The sequence below is a fragment of the Onychomys torridus genome, chromosome 13 (genome assembly GCF_903995425.1).
Source record: "Onychomys torridus chromosome 13, mOncTor1.1, whole genome shotgun sequence".
Classification (NCBI taxonomy): Eukaryota; Metazoa; Chordata; class Mammalia; order Rodentia; family Cricetidae; genus Onychomys; species Onychomys torridus.
In genome coordinates, this window is record NC_050455.1 from 72447390 (window position 1) to 72466836 (window position 19447).

The window sequence follows — 19447 nt, forward strand, 5'->3', positions numbered from 1 at the left end:
GGCCTTAGGAAGGGACTGAAATGGCTCTTTTACTGACAGAGAGACTGTCTTCCTGTCCCTTACCATGACAGACTGTGCCTGGGCTATCTGTCATTTATGTGATGGCACTGGGCTGCAGGAGCTGTCTGCTATACATGAAGTGGTGAAAACAGAGAGGGAGGAACCTCCTTGGCAGGCTGGCCAGCATGGCCACTGTAGGCGCAGCCTTGGCTGGCTGACTGACCACTCAGAGTACGTCATCACCCTTAGTTTAACGCTATAATTTTATTTCAAAGAAAACAACAAAAACAATTTTGCCTCTGAGGAAAGGGGTTATTTTACAATTTTGGAAAAAAAAAAAAAAAAAAAGAGCAATGGAATCCAGAAAGTGACCAGAACATAAGGCTGCAGCCAGCACCTGCAGTGACTCCACCATGGAGTAGGCAGTGCTGGGTGGCAGGACAAGGGGTGGTCTTCTACTGTAACGTTCACCATCAGCCTTCCCGTTCTCAGACAGTCACAGATAAATCTTGGAAAAAAGATACCGATACAAACAATTATCTGTTATAAAAAGCAATGAGTGATATTTTCCACAATAGACATTTCATGTACAGATGTTATGGTATGAAATGAATTCAGGATGAGAATCAATTGTCTTAACCAAGGTGGATTTTAACTCAGTAAAAATTTCAAGACTTCTCAAACCACAGATGAAAGATTTCTCTTGTGCAGAATGGCCATGGCAAAGGAAACACCTAAAATCTGTTCAGAAGGGAAACTTATACATAAAATGAACTAACAGGCTTCCTTTGGTCTGGAGACACCATCCTCTCAAGCTTAACAACAGTAAAAACAAGGTGTCCATTGCTTCAAGACGTAGTCTGTGTAGCTCCGATTTTTAATCGACTATGAAGGAGATGGGCTGCATGAACAGCAGCCCGTGAAGATGCTCTGAGGCTAGAAACGTTTCCTAGTTCCCATCAGGGACACCATCTTTTTCCTTTTGATGACTAAAATGGGAACTTGTATGGGAGAAAAACCAGGGAAAACTGCTTCTCACCACAGGGGTGTTTGAGGGGTAAGGCCATGAGCAGAGAGCCCAGTGACCAGCTCTAGGGCCCAGGGTGCATCCTGCCCACCCACTCTTCTCAGGCTGCTGGGCAACCTAGGTGTAGGCGTGGCTCTGTGCTCTCCTCTGGTGCCTTTTCCGTGGCCAATGTTACCCCTGCCTGAAGGGCCTGTTCAGCACACCTCTGAAGTAAGCGTGATCAGCAAAGCTCAGTGGCCTCTGTACTGGCCTGAGTAGATCTTTGCACACTGCACTGTGCCCAGCATGGAGGCCTGCCTCATGCTTCTTGGAGCTCACTGTTTTCTCTTTGGCTCTGGATCACTGTGGCTGCTGAGGAGCCATCCTGGGTATAGATGACCATACTGGTCAACTGTTCAGTACTGCTTGTGCCTACAGCCTCAGCACTGCCCAGTACAGCCCCAGCCTGCAGGATCTCTGGAGAGCTGGCTGTCTCTATCACAGTGTGAGAGTAAACACCTGTGTCCTCCTGGACACCCGGAGGCAACTCTGTTACAATGTAGTGGGTGGCACCCTCAGGGAAGTTGCTGTTGGATTCACGGACCATGGCTTGGACCAGCTCTTCTGTGACAATGATCTGTGAGATCTCCCCTTCTGACTCTACCAGGTCCACGTGCTCAGCTGGTACCCTCAGGCCATGGGTCTCAGCTTCCTGCATGATGAATTGGGAGCCTTCTCCGGCTACCATGTGGACAGCACCCTCCTCATTCACAATGACCTGGGTGACGCCATCTTTCATCAGCTGACTGGCTGCAGCTGTGTCGCAGACAGCAAACTGAAGGACCCCTTGAACCATCTTCTTGAAGGCCACCTGGGCTCGTTCCTGAGACGTGATGATGGCTGAGGGCCGGACAACCTGCGTCAGTACTTCCATGGCTGCTGGACTCTCCTGACCATCTTGGAACAACTGAGTCTCTGGGGCCTCTGTGTTGGTATGAGCATGGGATGCTTCCTGGTTGGGCAGCTGGATCAGCACATCCTTGTGGCTGGGCCTTCCCTTTTCCTCATGCCCTGCCCTGTTCTCCACCTCTCCCAACTCAGTGACAGCACAGAGTAGTGCGTCTAACGCTGAGGAGGTGTCAGAGGGAGGCACTCCAGCCTCAGAGAGACTTAAGAGCTCCTGCTTGGTAACCTGCTGTATCACAGCGCCACCTGGACTAAGGGCCTCATCCACACTGTGACTTTCCATAGAGCCCCCCATGACAACCACCTGGGTGGCTCCATCTGCCAGCTGCTCCGGGAGGATGGGTCCAGGTACCACACTGCCCACATTTGACCCATTCTGACTTGTGGTAATGACCTGCCCATGTTCTGTGATGTGTACCACCCTGGCCACCTGGCCAGCCATTGCCAGGGTCTGCAGTGTGGCCGCGGCAGTCTCCTCCACAGAGGCATCCAGGGCAAACTCCCCATCATAGCCCTGGATGATGATGACCTGCTGGACCTGCTCAGGGGGGGAAGTCTGCCTCTTGCTGCTTCTCAGGGACTTCTCCTTGACAGGTGACTCCTCTGCCAGGGTGGCTGCAGTGAAGGGGCTGTCTGTCTCCACAAAGGTGGCTCCTTGTCCTTTCAGGCGGCACTCATAGGACTTGGACACGATGCCTGTGGGAGACAGGGACCAGTTAGTGTGGAAAGAGGACTTCAGGATTCAAAGTCAGACAGCTCCTCTGTAGCTGCTCTGCAGCCTAAGCAAAGTGTGTGTGGCCTTCCCTGCAGAGGCCAAGGAGTCCCCACTAGAAGTACCAGGAGGCCGCTCATTCATGTGTACACCTAACAGGGGTGTTGTCTGCCATAGTGCTGGTGTGTGGGGTCCCCGGGTGGGATGCAGACAGCTCCTTCAGTGTGAGGGTTAATACTGTCAACTTGACAGCACCTTGAATTAGCTGGCAACGAACCTCTAGACATGCCTCTGAGGGACTTTCTGAGCATGTCTGCGAGGGGTTACTAACTGAGGAGGCCTGGACTGAAGGAGAAGGAGGCTGGCAAGGAACGGAGCACCTGCACCCACTGCCATTTCCTGACTGCGGCTGCAGTGTCCCCGGCTGCTGCAAGCCCTGCACCCACTGTGCTATCCTGCCAGGATGGACTGTATCTCTTTTAAGCTGCTTCTTGTCACCCACTGTCACAGCAGTGGGAAACTGCTACACATGGTTCTTCTCACCTCCAACAGCAAGGACAGGAAGGGAGACAGCTGGAAGCCAGCAGTAGAATCTTTTAATCCAAAGGAAAACCTTTTCTTAACGTCCAAATACCAAGTATGGGTATTTGTTTGCTCAATAAGAATAATGAAAGTTTTATACATTAAATTTAAAAAATTGTCACTAATAAATGCAGTTGTAAGAGTTCATAGCAACAAATATTTACTGAACCAAAATGAGAGGCAGTCCAGTGTGGCTCTGTTGAGAGTATGGGCACTGTGCCAGGTCCGGGGCACAGGACTACTAACAGAAGGCCTGGCCACTCAGAGTCTGGAAGAAGGTCTCCCTGAGCAGGCTTGAAAGGCAGGCTCTGGGAGCCCAGTGAACAGCTCATTCCACCTGTTCAGGTCCCCTGTGTGTTACAGGAGATACACAATCATCAAAGCTGTGTCTGCTCAGACACTGTGGAAGGGGACAAGTGTGTCCTACACACTCAGGTTGTAGGACAGACTGAGGGAAACTGGATGCTGCAGAACAATGGCCCGGGCCCTAGAGGACAGGGAGATGCCTGCAGGACAAGGCAGAGAGAGGTCCAGGGAGATGTGAGCAGAGGCTCCTCAGGCATGCTCACACACCCCACCTATGGCATCTGTGCACAGAAACCTGCTGATGCTTCTAAACAGGAAAATGAATTGTGACATGGGGCAGCAGAGTGTGCTTTCCCACGTCAACCTCAAATTCCTTTCAGTGAGAACACCATGACCCTAAAGACAGTAAGACCCCTGGGATGTGTGAGACGGTCATAAAGGATGGGAGGGTTGCCCTGCTCTGTGGATGAGGAGGGGGCAGGAAGGAAGTCAGGAGAGAAGCTAGAGGGGAACCCTTGGCAACTGCCTGGTCTGAGGCTATCAACAGGCCAGGCACAGGAGGTGCAGGCTTCTGCCTTGCCACTCACCCAGCCGTTCTATTTTCAGATCAGCCTGTCGTTTGAGGGCCACAAGCCAATGGATGAGCTGCTTGCCCAGGAAGTCAGGGCGTCTCACAGGACTGGCCAAGCTTAGGGGAGAGACCCTTGAGCCTACCTCACAGCAGCAGCACAGGTGAGAGCAAAGGAGGCCAGAGAGAGTGGGTGGCCTTGGAGGGCTACAGCAAGGATGGGTGTGGGGCACATACCTGTACACCTTCATGACCTCCTCTAGAAGTCCGTAACTAAATAGTGTAAGAAATGATGGAAACTGTATGCTTCTTTTCATAAAGTAGAGAGTGATCCTAATTGGAGTTTTGTTTTCTCTGAATCCTAGCTTTTCTATCAGTTTAAACTTGTTTTATTGTCACACTCTCCTCCCAAACAAGAAAATGACCTGCTCACATCTGTGATCACATTCCCTTTGTCAATGCAGCACATTTGAGACATATCTTACACTTTCATTGACATGTTCAGTTGTTTTTTTTTTTTTTTAAACTATGTGCTTTACCAAGGGGGAGGGAGGGATTAAAACATGCAGCTCACTAGCTATGACTGCCATACCCTAAAGACAGAAGTTTGCTAACTGCCTTGGTGGTGCACTACAAGAAAGCTTTTCTTTCAAGACCAGGTTAACCTGGGGAGCAAGCACCCAACAGGGCCTTTGGGTAAGCATAGCATTTTGGATTTATGGCAGAAGCTGCTGGTCCTGTCTGCCAAGAGTACGTGCCTAGGCCAATAGTAGCTGCAGGCCTGCAGGCCAAGGTGGTGTCCCAGGTTTTTACCTGGGGATGTGGAGTACCTCCCTACAGGCGTCTGAAGGGCTCTGCTTAGGAACCTGCTTGTGGTTGTGAGCTCCTGGTGCCACCTAATCTTTCTACTTTTCAAAAAAGAAACAGCTCTCATTTGCCTAGACCAGTGTTTTGCTCTGTGGACCTAAGAGTCACACCTGAAGTGTGAGAGGACAAAAGCCCAGGATCCTCCAGAAACAGCTCAATCAGGTCTGCATGGCTCCACCTGCCCACATGCTGTCTTTTCAACTTTACCTGTCCACAGTTGTCTTCTCTGAGATGTCAGACTGACTCAGTCTCTGAAGTAACCCAGCATTGAGGAGTGCCACACATCTGATTGCATCTGTGCCTGGGTTTGGGTAGGCCTGGCTCCTTATCAGTCTGTCTGTTATCCACTGGGTCCTCCAACCCTATCACCTGGGTCTGTCAGGCTCTCTTCTGGTATGTATGCAACTTCACAACTGAGCTCTAACTTTCCAGTTCAGCATGCAGTATTTTGCTTGCCTTCCTAAACTGTGATTTTGATTTGTTTCTGCTCATTTTAATTTCAAGGTCATACACAGTGTAATTCAGAGGAAAATAGGAATTTTTTCCCCTTGGTAACCCTTCTACACATGTAGACATGAGCAGCATTTCACAATAAAGGAGCTTCATAACCATGAACAGGGCTGCCTTTTAACTCCATTCCCAACTTCTGCACATGACTATGTTGCCCTATAAATATAAAGAGACTGTTTCATTCTACTTGCCCTGTCCCAATAATGACAAAAGAAGGGTATACTGCTATTACATTAAAAATCAGGAGAAACCAAGTTGGGGGAAATAAACAACATCCTGTTTTTAGGAGGCAAGAGAGGTCACTTGCCTGAGCCTCAGCAATCCCACTCCTCATTGGGCGACTGAAGGAAATGCAGAACAATCCTTTGAATCCCTTGCAGCATTGATAATTATGAATTCTGAACTACATGTTCAGTTCATTTGAATCCAGAAATGAGTTAAGCTACTTCCAGACCATTAAAGTAAACTGTGTGGTAAATACTGCTGTCAGTTTGGTCTGTGATGAAGCTTAATGCCACCAACATCTTAACCTCCGGCAGCACGGCCTCCAGCTAGTCCATCACAGTTCATAAATGTGAGTGCAGGTCCGTCTTTTGATTCAGCAATTTAATAACTTCGAGTGCTGTCAGTACTGCTTTGAAAAATAGCACCTATAAAATGTAACAGCCTCAATCAGATTGAAAAAGATTCACCCATTGAAGATCCTTCCATTTCAACCATAATGAATTAATGTGGAGCGATGTAGAAGTTCAAGTGTCATTTAAACGAATGTGAATCTCTACCGTAACTTTAGATTCTAACTGGGTTATGATCAAGAATGTACTGGGCACACATGCTCTTTCTAGTGAATACGGACTGTGCAAATGGCCTCACAGAGTGGCATTGGTGGACAGGGCACTGTTCAGGTTTCACCCTGGATGGCCCGGTTATTGTTGTCACTCCAGCAAGCATGCAGATCTGGCCTGTGGACAGCTGGCCAGCCTTTGTGCTGCACTTGTTTTTCAAAGACATTGTTGGATTTCAGAGGGATGACAATGTCAGAGTACCTGTGCTTAGTGCAATAGGGCAACATAGTCGTCATGTGCAGAAGTTGGGAATGGAGTTAAAAGCAGCCCTGTTCATAGTTATGAAGCTCCTTTATTGTGAGATGCTGCTCATGTCTACATGTGTGGAAGGGTTACCAATTGAGCTGGTAATAAAGGTGGGCTTTGCCCCCCCCCCCCACCTTAGAACCTGTTTTCAAGGAAGTGATCTTGAGTTAAGCCTTGTTGCACTAGAACACAGCAATGAAATGGCCAAGCCTTCAGGAAGAAAAAGGCTCAAGAGATGGAAACAATACCACTCTGCGGGAGATAGGCAAGCTGTGCAGGGTAGTGCTTCCCCAAACCACGCTAGGGCCTGCTCCCTCCCTGCCGGGCTTTGGGCAGCTATGGAGCTGCTGAGTACCTGACCCCTTTCCACTGTGCATGAGCTGTTCTATGGTTACTGTCACCGCCCCCCCCCCCCCCCCCGAATAAATACCGTATGCTTTTGTTAAGCTTACATTTAATTAAAATGTACAGAATTTGTGCAGTAAACTCAAATGAAACAAATAAAGCAGGGCCCCCTCTCTTGAAGGCATGCGTTGTGAATGAAAAATGCCATTACAGACTAAAAAATTTTGCAGTAAACAGGGCCTACAGAGAGAAGTTTCCCCTGTAATGACATCCATAAAATACACAAATGGCACTTTTAGTGCCATCCTGAATATGGCATTTTCTGTGCTCTACACACAATCTAAATGGTTTGATCATAGAGCATAATACTCCATTGGGTTTATAGAACAATCAATGTTCCATAAAATGATGTATTTATCCAATAGTAGGCTCAGCAGTTACTGGTCTATGACATTGTAGGACACAGGCTCGGGCCCCTCTCAGCACACGCTGGCTGTAAAACTTATCTAACACCACTTCAACAACTTCATCTCATCTGTGGCAAGTAATTTGTGGAAGCCTCAGCTTGGTTTAAAAAAAAACTTGTAATAAAAATTCATAGAATTTTCAGGAGAATGAAGGCTGATGACAATAGAAAGGTCACATTGTGTCTGCACTAAAGGGGTCAAAGGTTGTTGGCGGTTCTAAAACTGAAAGTAGATTTCATGCATCGTGTAGCAGATAAAGATGGCATTAAAAAGACGTGTCTGGGGTGAGATGCCTAGCGCCTGCACGAGCGGTGTTAATATCCTATGTAAAGCACTCTGCAGCTATGAGCCAGCATTTATTTCACACAGGGAGCCTCTCTTACACAGGACTAAATGTTTATATGGTGCTGGGGTATGCTGCACAGTCTGTGTTTAGAGTTCCTGTTTTGGTTAAGCCACAAAACCCTGAAATGCTGAACTGCTTTCCTGTCATAATTAAAGCACCTTCAATATGAAATAATCCAAAAAATAATACTTTTCATATAAAAATTTGGAGCACACATGACAGTGTGGTTCTTAAGCCATGTATAATTTTTCCTGACTTCCATTTAAAGATGTAATTTTAAAAAGAATGTTAAAAAATCATACTTAATGTCTATTAAAATGAAACAATATTAACAGATTATGCTAATAAATTAGAGCCATATTTTAGTGTCACAAAAGCTTATAAGTTTCTCAAGTGAAAGCAGGAAAAATGACAAATTAAAATTCAGTGAAATATAACCTTTTAGAAGTCTAAAGCAGGGAATACATTATTCTCACAATAGCAGTCAGCAATAGTTTATCCAGTCAAGTCGATGTCGATAATTGCTCCATAATTTATTCATCTTAAAGACAGCAACAGTCCCTGGCATCGTGCAGGGTGCCCGCTTCCAACCTGCTTTACAAAGTGAGAGCTTTCTAAGCAACCTGGCCCAGCCCACACGGGGAGGGGTTCCTTGCCTCTGCACAGCTTCTCACACCACACATACAAACGTATGCCCTCAATTCTTGTCAGAAACTCCCAGTCCAGTGCTGTGTAGGGCTTGTCTGAGATTAAAAAAAGAGGATGTGTCTGGAATAACAATGGGGGTGGGAGAAACCTCTTGGCCTTGTATAACAGTAAATAAAGCATAACTTTGTTTTTTCTTTTGAGAATACAGGTTGGTCAGTATCTCATGCCCATTACCTCAAGAGTTAGAAAAGCACATTCTGGCCAGTGTTAATAAGTTTCACAGAGAAAACAGAAACAGGCAGGATATTTGAGGCACAAAATGAAGAATTACTTTTAGCCATGTATATACTTGTTAAATGGAACCATCATGATAGCGAGGCTTGTTTCAGAGCACAGGCTTGGTTATTGTGAACTAAGGTAAGCCTCAGGGATGTGGCTCACCTAGGCATGAGTTAAATGTACCACAGCAATGATTAAAGGGCATCTTGGCAAAATATTCAGAGTTATACCAGACACTAGTTAACCACATGCAGGTACACCCTGAAAAACTACAGTGGAAATCGTCATTGTGCCCCAATTTGATGAAAGTCTCTGCTTCACAAGAGAAAAAAGAAACGATCATTCTGTGAAAGGTTAGCTGATGTCACGCCACCAAGAAGCTCTTCAGATGTAAGGTCAAATACGCAGACTCTGCAGATGCACCACGCAAGCTCTGGTAAACATAATGAACCAGGACAATCATTTAGACACCACATGTTTTCATTTCTTTTTCTGAACTACCACCAGTGTTGTGCTTTGTGTTTGTAATGACAGAGATGATTATGGAAGACCTCTGAGAAGAATTCTAACATGTCCAGAAAAAAACTGAAGAACAAATTTTATCTTAGGTTGGAAATATATACTTGTTCAGGTTTCTAACTTTACCAAGAATAGCCTCTGTGGGCCCAGGTATTTCCATGGGCACTGAAGAGTGACAAAGAGTAAAAGACAATGTTTTACCTTTAGAGAAATTCTGTGTTATATCAGACCCTTAGGTATATATTATCATTTTCATGCATGAAGATCTGGCAGTAATGGGAGCTGGGCACACAAATCTCACTCAGTGAGGTGGGAACGCGTCCTTTAAGGTTATCCTGCCAGGGTTTGGGGTGGGAGGGGAGGCAGTGGTTAACCATTTCTCTGCTGAACAGACTCCTATGAGCTGCAGCAATACATCATGAAATGCCAACTATATAACTCTGGAAATTCCACTCATGTGACAGAAACAGTGTCATCAAGTTTCACACAGTGATGGAACGGCACTTTAAAGTTAGACTGTAAAATGCTCTGGTCTTGTCATTTACTCATGAAGAGCACTTCTTAGAAACAGCCAGGTGAGTTAGCAGCAAGCAGCATGCTCAAATGTCTCAAGTCCATTTGGACAAGCCAAGAGAGAGGTAGTGTGTGTTGGGGGAGGGCAGACAGGTATCAGCACAGGGGAGAGAGAGGTAATGAGGCAGTCTATGCCTGCACCTGCACAGGGTGCCTCTCACATTCTAGACATGGTGTTGAGTGTATGGGGCCAGAAGCCCAGTCTGTGGTGGGTGTCCTCACGTCTCCTTCCAGTGTAGCCTCCCTGGGAACACACTCTGCTGGGGACAGGGGCTTGCTTGCTCCTGCACACCACCACCTGGGTCAGGTTCTTGCCAGAAGCTGAGAACAGGAGCGTTTTTCAGCCTTCTCTCTTCCTATAAGGAAGCTAGCGGCCTGAAGACGGGCTTGAGACGGCAAGCCCTGCAGTGGGGGGCCTTCCTCAAGCAAGCTCTTCCAGGTGGACAGCACCCATATGCTCATGTACGCCTGCCTGGGTTTGACTTAACTAGTACAGGCATTCTTTTCTGCTTTATGAAATCAGGAAATTAAGAAGCCCAACGACCTTTTCCGAAATGTCCTCTGACAGTTTATAAATGCCCAGTACAGATAACACAACATCAGGAGACAAGACCTATTTTTCAAAAGTTGTACACATTATACATACCTTAAAATTATGTAAATACAAAGCTTAGTCAGTGTCGCTGGAGGGCATGCCTCTCACAAGGCTGACTTTAGAGGGCTAACAAAGCAGATTCAGCTGGTTTCCCCTTTGTTTCCTGGCAAGCCCTATGAGAAGATGACATTCACTTTTCTAGTTGAGCCCTATCTCCTCCATATTATAGTATCATGCTATTTTTCCTGAGGAAATGAGAGGAAACATACATTTGTCTTCATTGCAGACACTTTTGTATGAAGGTAAAAAGCAAACTGCTTCCCAGCAACATCACAGAGGCACCATTAAAATCAAATTTACAGTAAACAGAACCTACAGCTGGGGTAAAACACTAACTGTTAGTATTTTAATTATCTGCAAAGCTCTTGGAGGTCGAACATCTGCTCCTAGCCAAATGACAGCAGCTGCTTGTATACACTTAAGACAATGCGAGCTTCTTCCCTACATCTTAAAGTGAGTCATATGGTCTTGGCAAATGGCTGTTTTTTTTTTTTTTCTTGGTCTGGCTGGGTAAGGGAACTGAAGTGTCTTGTGGGGGACAGTTCTGCAAAGTTTGATCCCAACACAGGGAAGACATCTCAACCTGCAAGACTGTTGAAGCAGCAGCAGAAGAGGCTGGGTGTCATGGGTGGGGCACCAATGAAAGATGCCCATGTTGGAAACAGTGAGGAGGAATGGATAGAGGGCATCAACCCACATGGTTGAGGGGCAGCTCAGTGCTATGGTTCAACTTGGGTGAAACTCGTGTTGTTCCTCTGGCCTCCTGTATACCCTGACATAAGTATGTGTTGCCATAGCCAAAATGGAAAAATGTAATGTTTCCTTTTCAACCAGTGGACACTGAAATCTTTACTCAGTCTTTCAAAACCCTTTTATGCTTCTTTGCTATTTAAAAATCATAACATATCTGTGCTCTGGGCCCTAAAGAGTAATATACATATGGGATAATAAAATTTGAAGTTGATTTTAAAAGTTCAAGTGAAAGACAAATCATGAAGTTTAAACTCTGAAATGACAAGAACAAATAAAAACTAACTTATGGCTGGGTGGTGGCGGCGCATGCCTTTAATCCAAGTACTTGGGAGGCAGAGTCAGGCGGATCTCTGTGAGTTTGTCAGCCTGGTCTACAGAGTGAGATCCAGGACAGGCACCAAAACTACACAGAGAAACCCTGTCTCAAAAAACAAACAAACAAACCCCAAACAACAACAACAACAACAACAACAACAACAACAACAACAACCTAACTTATAATTCCAATGGCCAAGTAGCTAGTGCTCCATGACAAAGGTTTGTAGACACAGTAATGAGTGGCAGTCCTTCCTCCACACACCTGCCTGGATTTTGAGGGACAAGGAAGATTCAGAGGGGAACTCTAGAAAGCACAGTAAAACTCCATGTAAACAGGGACTCAGGGACACATGCTGCATGTGTGCCTGTCTGAGACTCTACAGGATACTGGCCACATGCCTTGCATGCAGGTGCAGCAACTGAAGGTCAGGAGGTGACAGTCTGTTTTGGCAGCTTTGTGTGTCACACAAGAGCCCTCCAGCAAGGTTCAAAGTATATGTATATTTAAATAAAGTAAACCAGCAAATGCAGTGAGTATAGAGAATGGGGCTTGGGCTACACATTCGCCTACAACAACCCACTGTACTGCCAAAGGTGGAAATGTGAAAACTATTTTCTTAGAACTATTGCTAAGTTCCTGAAGGTGTTCAAAAGGTTTGCTAAATAGGTGTTTGCCTTTTCACTCACAAGGTTTCGGGTGTTCTCAGATGGGTACGCAATGTGCTCTCTAGCACCAGGATTCCACAGAGGCAAAGGCAGTGAAGGATTTCACATACAACCCCAAAGCACAACACCCAACACCCTATGATTTCATTACAGGATGCCACAGAGGCTGGTCATTTTCCGTAAGACATACATGTAGTGCATGCATGCAAACAAGGATACACAAAAACACTGTACACGAGCACACACACAGCCATGCTTTCACACTGCTCCTCCCACTCCCCACACAGAGGTCTTCTATGCACCCAGCAGAGGTGCAAGTGTGTCAGAGGTTAGCTGAAGGTGTGGGCATCAGACAGAAAAACTGCCTCTGCAGCCCAAAGACAGCTGCTCTGCAGTAGGCTGGTGTGAATGAAAGTCCTGACAGCTTAAACCATACTTGTAGACTCTCCACTACCTGTACAGGCTTGTAAAGGGCAGGGTCATAGGGGGCTGGAGCGGCTTAAAAACCTCCATGGCTCAGTGTGTCAGTGCCTGTCTTCCACCACCCTGGAGCTCCAACAACTCCTGTGGACTGCCGCCCTCATTCCACCTAAATACCTGCTGGAAAACAATCCCATCACTGCCCGTCCTGCGATCTTAGAGGCGGAGGCAGAAAAGGGGAGTGCATACAGTGAAACTGTTAGCATGCTGACATCTGGAATTCCCTGCTCGCGCCTGGGAGAATATGCCTGACACTTGCATGGTGTTACACACTTATTATCACCATGGAAGGATCTGGGTTCTATGAAGATAGTACTAAAATCTGAACGTAAGAATATGTAAGTCTTCCTCAGCTGCACATTCCTTTAACTTGAAAGTGAGCTATCACTCAGCGCCTTTTGCACACTGTACTGTACAGAGAACTTTCAGAGTTTGGGGATCCTGCTACCTGCCATGACAGCTCCATACCTAGCAATTGCTCAGTCCTACCTCAAAGCAAGGCTAAGAATTGATAGGCAAAGGGCGAATAATCTCAAAAGTATCTTCAAGCCAACAGGAGAAGCACAGGCTGTGGCATCAGTGCTCTGGCTCCAGCTCCCCACTGCACCTGGGATGAGGCTCTGCAGGCCCCTTGCATTTCTGCACACTCTGAGCCAAGAGAAAGGCCAGTTGCCTTTACTCACACTGTTTTCTCACGTTTTTTTCTGGAATCTGCCTGGGAAAATAATGGTATTTTTCTCCAAAAAAGAGGGAAACTGGTTATTCATTATAGTCAAGACATTGAACACTCTTGAAAACACTCCTGAACAAAGAAAGATGACCATACTGTTTATGGGGAAAGACACAGGCTCCCTACACTACATGCCACACTACAGCCCACCATGTTCAAGGTCACCACCTCTTCATGACAGCCTCATTTTCAGCACTGTTCCAGGTGCAATGATATATTATATCCTGACAGGGTCCCTTCCAGTGATGCACTGAAGGTTGAGGTGAGCCTCGAGGTTCTTACAGCTGCATAGGTGAAGTTCTGTAGGCAAGTCAGTCTTCCGCAAGCTCTCCTCACTCCTCCTACCCCTCAAACTTCCTCTACTGTGCTCATTCATCCTCTCGTTCTGTCTGCCCCACCTCCTCAGAATACAGACTCACCCAGAGAAGGAACCTGGGCTGTCCTGCAAGCACTGGGCACACTGCAGCCACTGCATCTGAATAATTATCGGTAGATCCGAGGGCACAGTGGGAGTGATACGACCTTAGACAAGGCAGGGAGGAGAAAAAGCTGGGTTCTACGTACTGGAGGGTAGGGCACAAGAAGAAGGTTGAGTACTGTCTGAGACACTCAGCTTGTATGGCAAGATGGAGCCAAACTTTGACCCACCTCTTTCAGGCAGAGACCAAATCAAATATGGTGGGCAGCAGAGGTAGAGGATGACGGGAAAGAAGAGGAAAGGCAATGTGCTAATATGTCAAAGGTCTGATCCCCAAGGGCTGAAGCTGCTGGCAGGAGGGAGAAACTGATGGTCACCATGTCAGGAGTAGTCCTGGATACCCTGCAGTGGCTTTAGTCCCAGACCCAAACAGTTTCATGGTCACCTTCCTGGGGTTCCTCTTTCCCTCTCTTCACTATCTGAGTGGTATGAAGTTAAAGGTCATCCTGTACTCGATAGCAAATTCAAGGCCAGTTTAAACTGTATGAGACCACATCTCCTGGAGCACGAGGGCTTACAATTCTTTTAGCTCTCTTCTGAAAGCTAGAACAGTGCCTACTCAGGATGTGCTTCCCACAGGGATGGCACCACACAGTAAAGTCCATGTGACTAGGTATTACAGAATGTCAATGTTTCCATTCTCAGTCACACACCCATGGTAGTCTTGGGTTTATGTCCAAATTCAAACGTCCAATTTAACGTTTACGTGTCCAGGAGAAATGACAGTATAAAAAAAACAAAAAACAAACAAACAAACCAACCCATGTCATTTTCTAGAGTAGGTGCGTACAAACAGTATATGCGCATGGCTTGTAATATCAAACAAAACAGACACAATTATAAAAATTTATGAAAACAATCTAGGTAGGGTTTTTAAAAGACCATGGATGACTTACCACAGTTTATAAAAAAAAGGCCTGCATATTAGTGTCTACCTGTATCACATGCTTATTCTCTGTGGGAGAGGCAGAGAGGGGTGCCCAGTCAGCTTTGGGCCTGGGGCAAGGCTGGGATTTGTGAGAAACTGAACACTTGGCTATATACACAATGCTACAAATTAACTGGGAGCTGTGATCACCCAGACAGTGAGTAAGGGGCTGAGGAAAGAGAACAAGATTGAGTAAGAGACTTGAGAGACATCAAGACTTGGGGCCAAGCAAGGAGACTGGGAAGTCAAGACATGGGTCACAAGAGACAAACAGACAATGATGAACAATTTGAGATGCTAAGCAAGAGACCAGGAAGACAAGACTAGACTTCTGGGAGGCTCCTGTACTATTATAAAAACCACACAATTCATCATTCAGAGGAGGGTGCTGTTGAGAACCACAGAGAATTGGGGGAGCATCCAGACCCTACAGAGGATGCAGGCCTGTTACCATTATGGACAAGCTACCATGGGGTCAGTATGGCACCACTGCTGCTCTGGCCACTGCCCTTTATGACACATGGTCAGTGAACTGTGGATATTTACACACGTCCCATTTTACATAAAATTGGAAGACAGGCAATTTGATTATTGGCTTCATTAACAGAAGCAAATGATGGGCTGGGAAACCTGGAATGATGTTCCCCAAATTGTGGGAATACCCTTGTTTACCTTCACTTCTGTTCACTATTATAGGATGTCAAGCATTTTGCTGAACAAAACACTGCTCTCTCCTGGAGTAGCAAGGCAATCAGAGTGACAGTGCTGAATTAATTCCTCATTTGCTGGCTCAAAGAAACACAAAGCAGAATCGCCAAAGGGCAGAACAGAGAGAGTGACACTATATGTCTCAGCTTTTATACATGTCCATTTGATTACTGTGTGTGCGTGTCTACATTCTCCTGGAGATCTAACAGTTCTTTTACTTAATTCACAGAGTGTCGAGCTATCTATTAGTAGGAACCAAGCTTTGGAAAGTATCACTAAGATATCTGATAATTTTAGAAATTCCAAGAAATCTCTCATAAATTACATACAGAACATGAAGGAAATGCCTCCTAGGAAAATCTCCACTAGAGAGGCTTGCTTGACAAAGCTGCCACAGGACACAAGGTTGCCAACATTGCTGTGACTAAGGCTGCAGAGATGAAACCTCAGGTGACCAGTAGTCACCCTTTACTTAGAAGAACCGCCCTTCATTTCAGTGTGCAGACTAACTTTAAAGTTCTGGCTTTTCCTTTGTCTACTTAACAGCCATTCGCTAGAATAATACTTGCTCCACTTCTGTCCTGCTAGTAATTTGGACCACCATATATATCATCAACTAACCATGCATAACCAGTTTCCCAATATAACATAATAATACCAAGTTAATTCCTGCATCTATAACTTAGTTCAACCCATTGGTCTTAGTTCTCTAGTAAAGTCTGCTTATTGTATTCGAGTTTTGCTTTATTAGTTAGGTTTTAAATTTATGTATGTTAAAGCAGGACTCTAAATATTCTACAAGATGTTCTATACATTAGCTTGAATTTGGGGCACATTATTCCTAAGGAATACTTACTTTTCCCTTCAAAATACTTTCTAACCTTCTCTCTGTGTCTATGTCTGTGTCTGTCTGTCTGTCTCTGTCTCTGTCTCTGTCTCTCTCTCTCTCTCTCACACACACACACACACACACACTGGGTGAGGGGAAGAGAGGGGTCTGAAAAAAATAACACAAGTACTGGAGTAAATCTACACTTCTACCCTTTGGGTGTCCATTCAAAGGAGCTAAGTCAAGAGAGATGTTGTACTCTGCCTGTGACAGGCCCTGAGACTTTGTTCAAAGGAGGAAGGATGACTTGGTGCTGAGGATCACCAATTGGCTACATGATGATTTCACAGTCTAACTATTTGATAGCAATTTTATTAGAACAACTGAACTTTCCCCTAGAACTCTCAAATACTTGACACTAGAAATTAGGCAACAGTGTCTGAAATGGGTTTGTGTTCCACAGCTACTTGGCTTCCAAGTTCTGGATGCCTTCCCAGATGTAGAATTCTGCTACTAATGGCTAATGCTGACAAAGCATGCCACTGGGTAGGTAACCAGCGGGATCCCTAAATAGTCTAGAGAAAACATTAGCTATTTACTGGGCTCATCTTACCTTAAGAACTTGTGTTCAGATACGAAAGCATAGACTTTCTTGTATATTGAATATACTCCTACTTCCTCAACACAACATCCATTTATGCTATCTGGATCTAGAAATTAATGGGCTGATTGTAACCTAAGAGCTCAAATGGATTTATAGTGACCATATTTAGCTGAGTGTGAGTGCACTAAAGATTTGCTTCTGATCATTTGAATGGAAATCCAGGAACAGTAAAAATAGCTAAGTCTAGTCTGGTTGTTTTGTCACATTTAAACTCTTTAAACATTTAAAGATGAGAAATGCCTACTAATGAAGATGAAGAAACAGAGCAAGAGGAAAATGAAAATGCACTAGGTCTGTAGATTCTGGGGTGCATAGCAATAGATGGGATCCTTAAGTGTCAGAGCACGCACATCTATCCTAATGCAGTTCATATTCCATTTGAGATCCCAAGCCAAGGCCCTGGTTTCAGCCTGAGAAACCTTATACAGTTACTCAAGGTTCTTGACTTTAAGGTTTCCATTTTGTAAAAGAACAGGGTGGAGGGGTGAGAAATACTACAACAGAGAACAGACATGCAGCCAACAGAGTGGTGAATGAATGGATGCCCCGACCTTGGCATTTACCAGACAAACAGTTCCACGAATAGCATGGTGGAGAACATGACAGTGAGGATGAAAGTGGGTGCTTGTGTCTCAGGAGCGGCCATAGATGGGCCTGCCACATTCTTGTTGTGTTTACAGGAAACTTGAGCCTCATTTCCACTCTTCAAAGAAGAAGAGTTTACGTGCAGAAAACCAGTGACTTGGCAATTGTTTTGGTGGATGCCCCAACTCAAACCAAAAAGGATATTTAAAGAGGTAAGATCGGTGCTTACAACTTATGTATACAATATAAGCTGAATGGCTTAGCTATTAATATGCATTTTAATCAAATGAAAATAACCTGTTTTCAGTTAGAGAGAGATGGATTTTAAAAAGTTTATTTTGAGATAAATGTATCTATATAGGGAGGATAGGAAAAAGAGTAGATTATTGAGTCTATTTTAATCTGAACAACAACTATTTATCTCAAAATATTTTTACGCTGGTATGGGTTTTAGTTTATTGATACAAATTTAAAGTTACTTTTGCTATATTATATGTATACTTCTACTCTTGTTTGGGGAATTGTGCTTATGCAACTCATTTAAAAATGTAATGTTTAATTAAAAATAAAGGTTAGTAGTCATTTATAATAATCAAACTTGTAGTCATATTAGGTATGTTTCTAAGGTTAAACAGATATATTTAGATAGACAGATGGTCTTCAAACACTTCAAAGACCTAAAGAATATGGCATTTAATATGCTTAATAACCTAAGGCTTTTCATGACAGTGAGACATGTTTGCTCTTGACTGTACCAATTTACTTCAAAAAAGATGATGGGCACTGAAGAATCTCCATATGGAGTTTGCTTTCTTTATGGCAAAAGCTAACCATTAGGGCAAAAAACCTGCCTTTGCCTAAACTCCTAACAGTATACTGTCCAAATTGGACAAGCAGGATTAAAAAAAAAAACAACAAAAAAATGCCAAACTTTGCCAAGACAAGTCCTTCAAAATTCCTGCTTCACAAAAATGTCTGTCAGATATTCTAGACCTATAGGTCAAAGCTGGATACCCCAATGTTACAGAAGAACTCTGGATGACTGTCCAGACAGCCAGATGTCCTTACTGTTAGGTAACATTACACTGTTCTGGGGTCTTTGATGGAGTTCAAGACTAAATAATTAAAGTTTTTCTTAGTTATGGTAAAATGTAAATTAGGTATAAAACTTTGGACTCACAAAGATAAGATAGATTATGGGATTTTTCTCTAATTTTGCCAAATGCAAATGGACTGGGTATTGTAACTATAGTTCTTACTAGATAACTGTTTTATTATATATAGTTTTACTATGTTAAATCCTCTTCTTTAATTAGACAAAAGGGGAAATGCTGCAGAATAATCCTTCTTTATACTCTGAAGATGTGTTGCTTTCATTGTTAATAAAAAACTGATCAGCAGATGGCTAAACAGGATTTTCAGGGCAGAGAAAATGCTGGGAAGATGAAGGGCAGTGTCTGAGGAGTTGAGAGGAGATGTGGAGAGAAGCAAGATAAAACTTGTCATGTTTAAAAAAGGTACCGCCCCATGGCAGAGCATAGATAAGAAATATGGGTGAATTTAAAATGTAAGAGCTAGTTAGCAACAAGCCTGAACTATTGACTGAGCATTTATAATTAATAAGTCTCTGTGTGGTTATTTGGGAACTGGCTGGCAGGACAGACAAGTCCGCCTACATATCTACACATGTGTTATACTTCCCCTCGCACACATGAATATGAATATGGATACACACACACACACACACACACACACTCACTCACTCTTCTACTTTTCAAGTTGGAATATATTTTGTTTCTCATCCAAACATATCACTGACTTAATTATTTTACATAGATACCCTTGAAGAAATTCTTTGCTAAAATAGG

General features: G+C 44.5%; 1 protein-coding gene across 1 annotated transcript in view; it reads right to left on the minus strand.

The window, feature by feature from the left end:
• Positions 1-245: 245 nt before the first annotated feature.
• Znf407 (zinc finger protein 407) overlaps positions 246-19447 on the minus strand; it is a 410446-nt gene continuing 391244 nt past the window's right edge. Inside the window, exon 9 of the mRNA XM_036204673.1 lies at positions 246-2668. Within this exon, the coding sequence (XP_036060566.1) occupies positions 1326-2668 (1343 nt within the window). The 3' untranslated portion in view covers positions 246-1325. The remainder of the gene's footprint in view (positions 2669-19447) is intronic.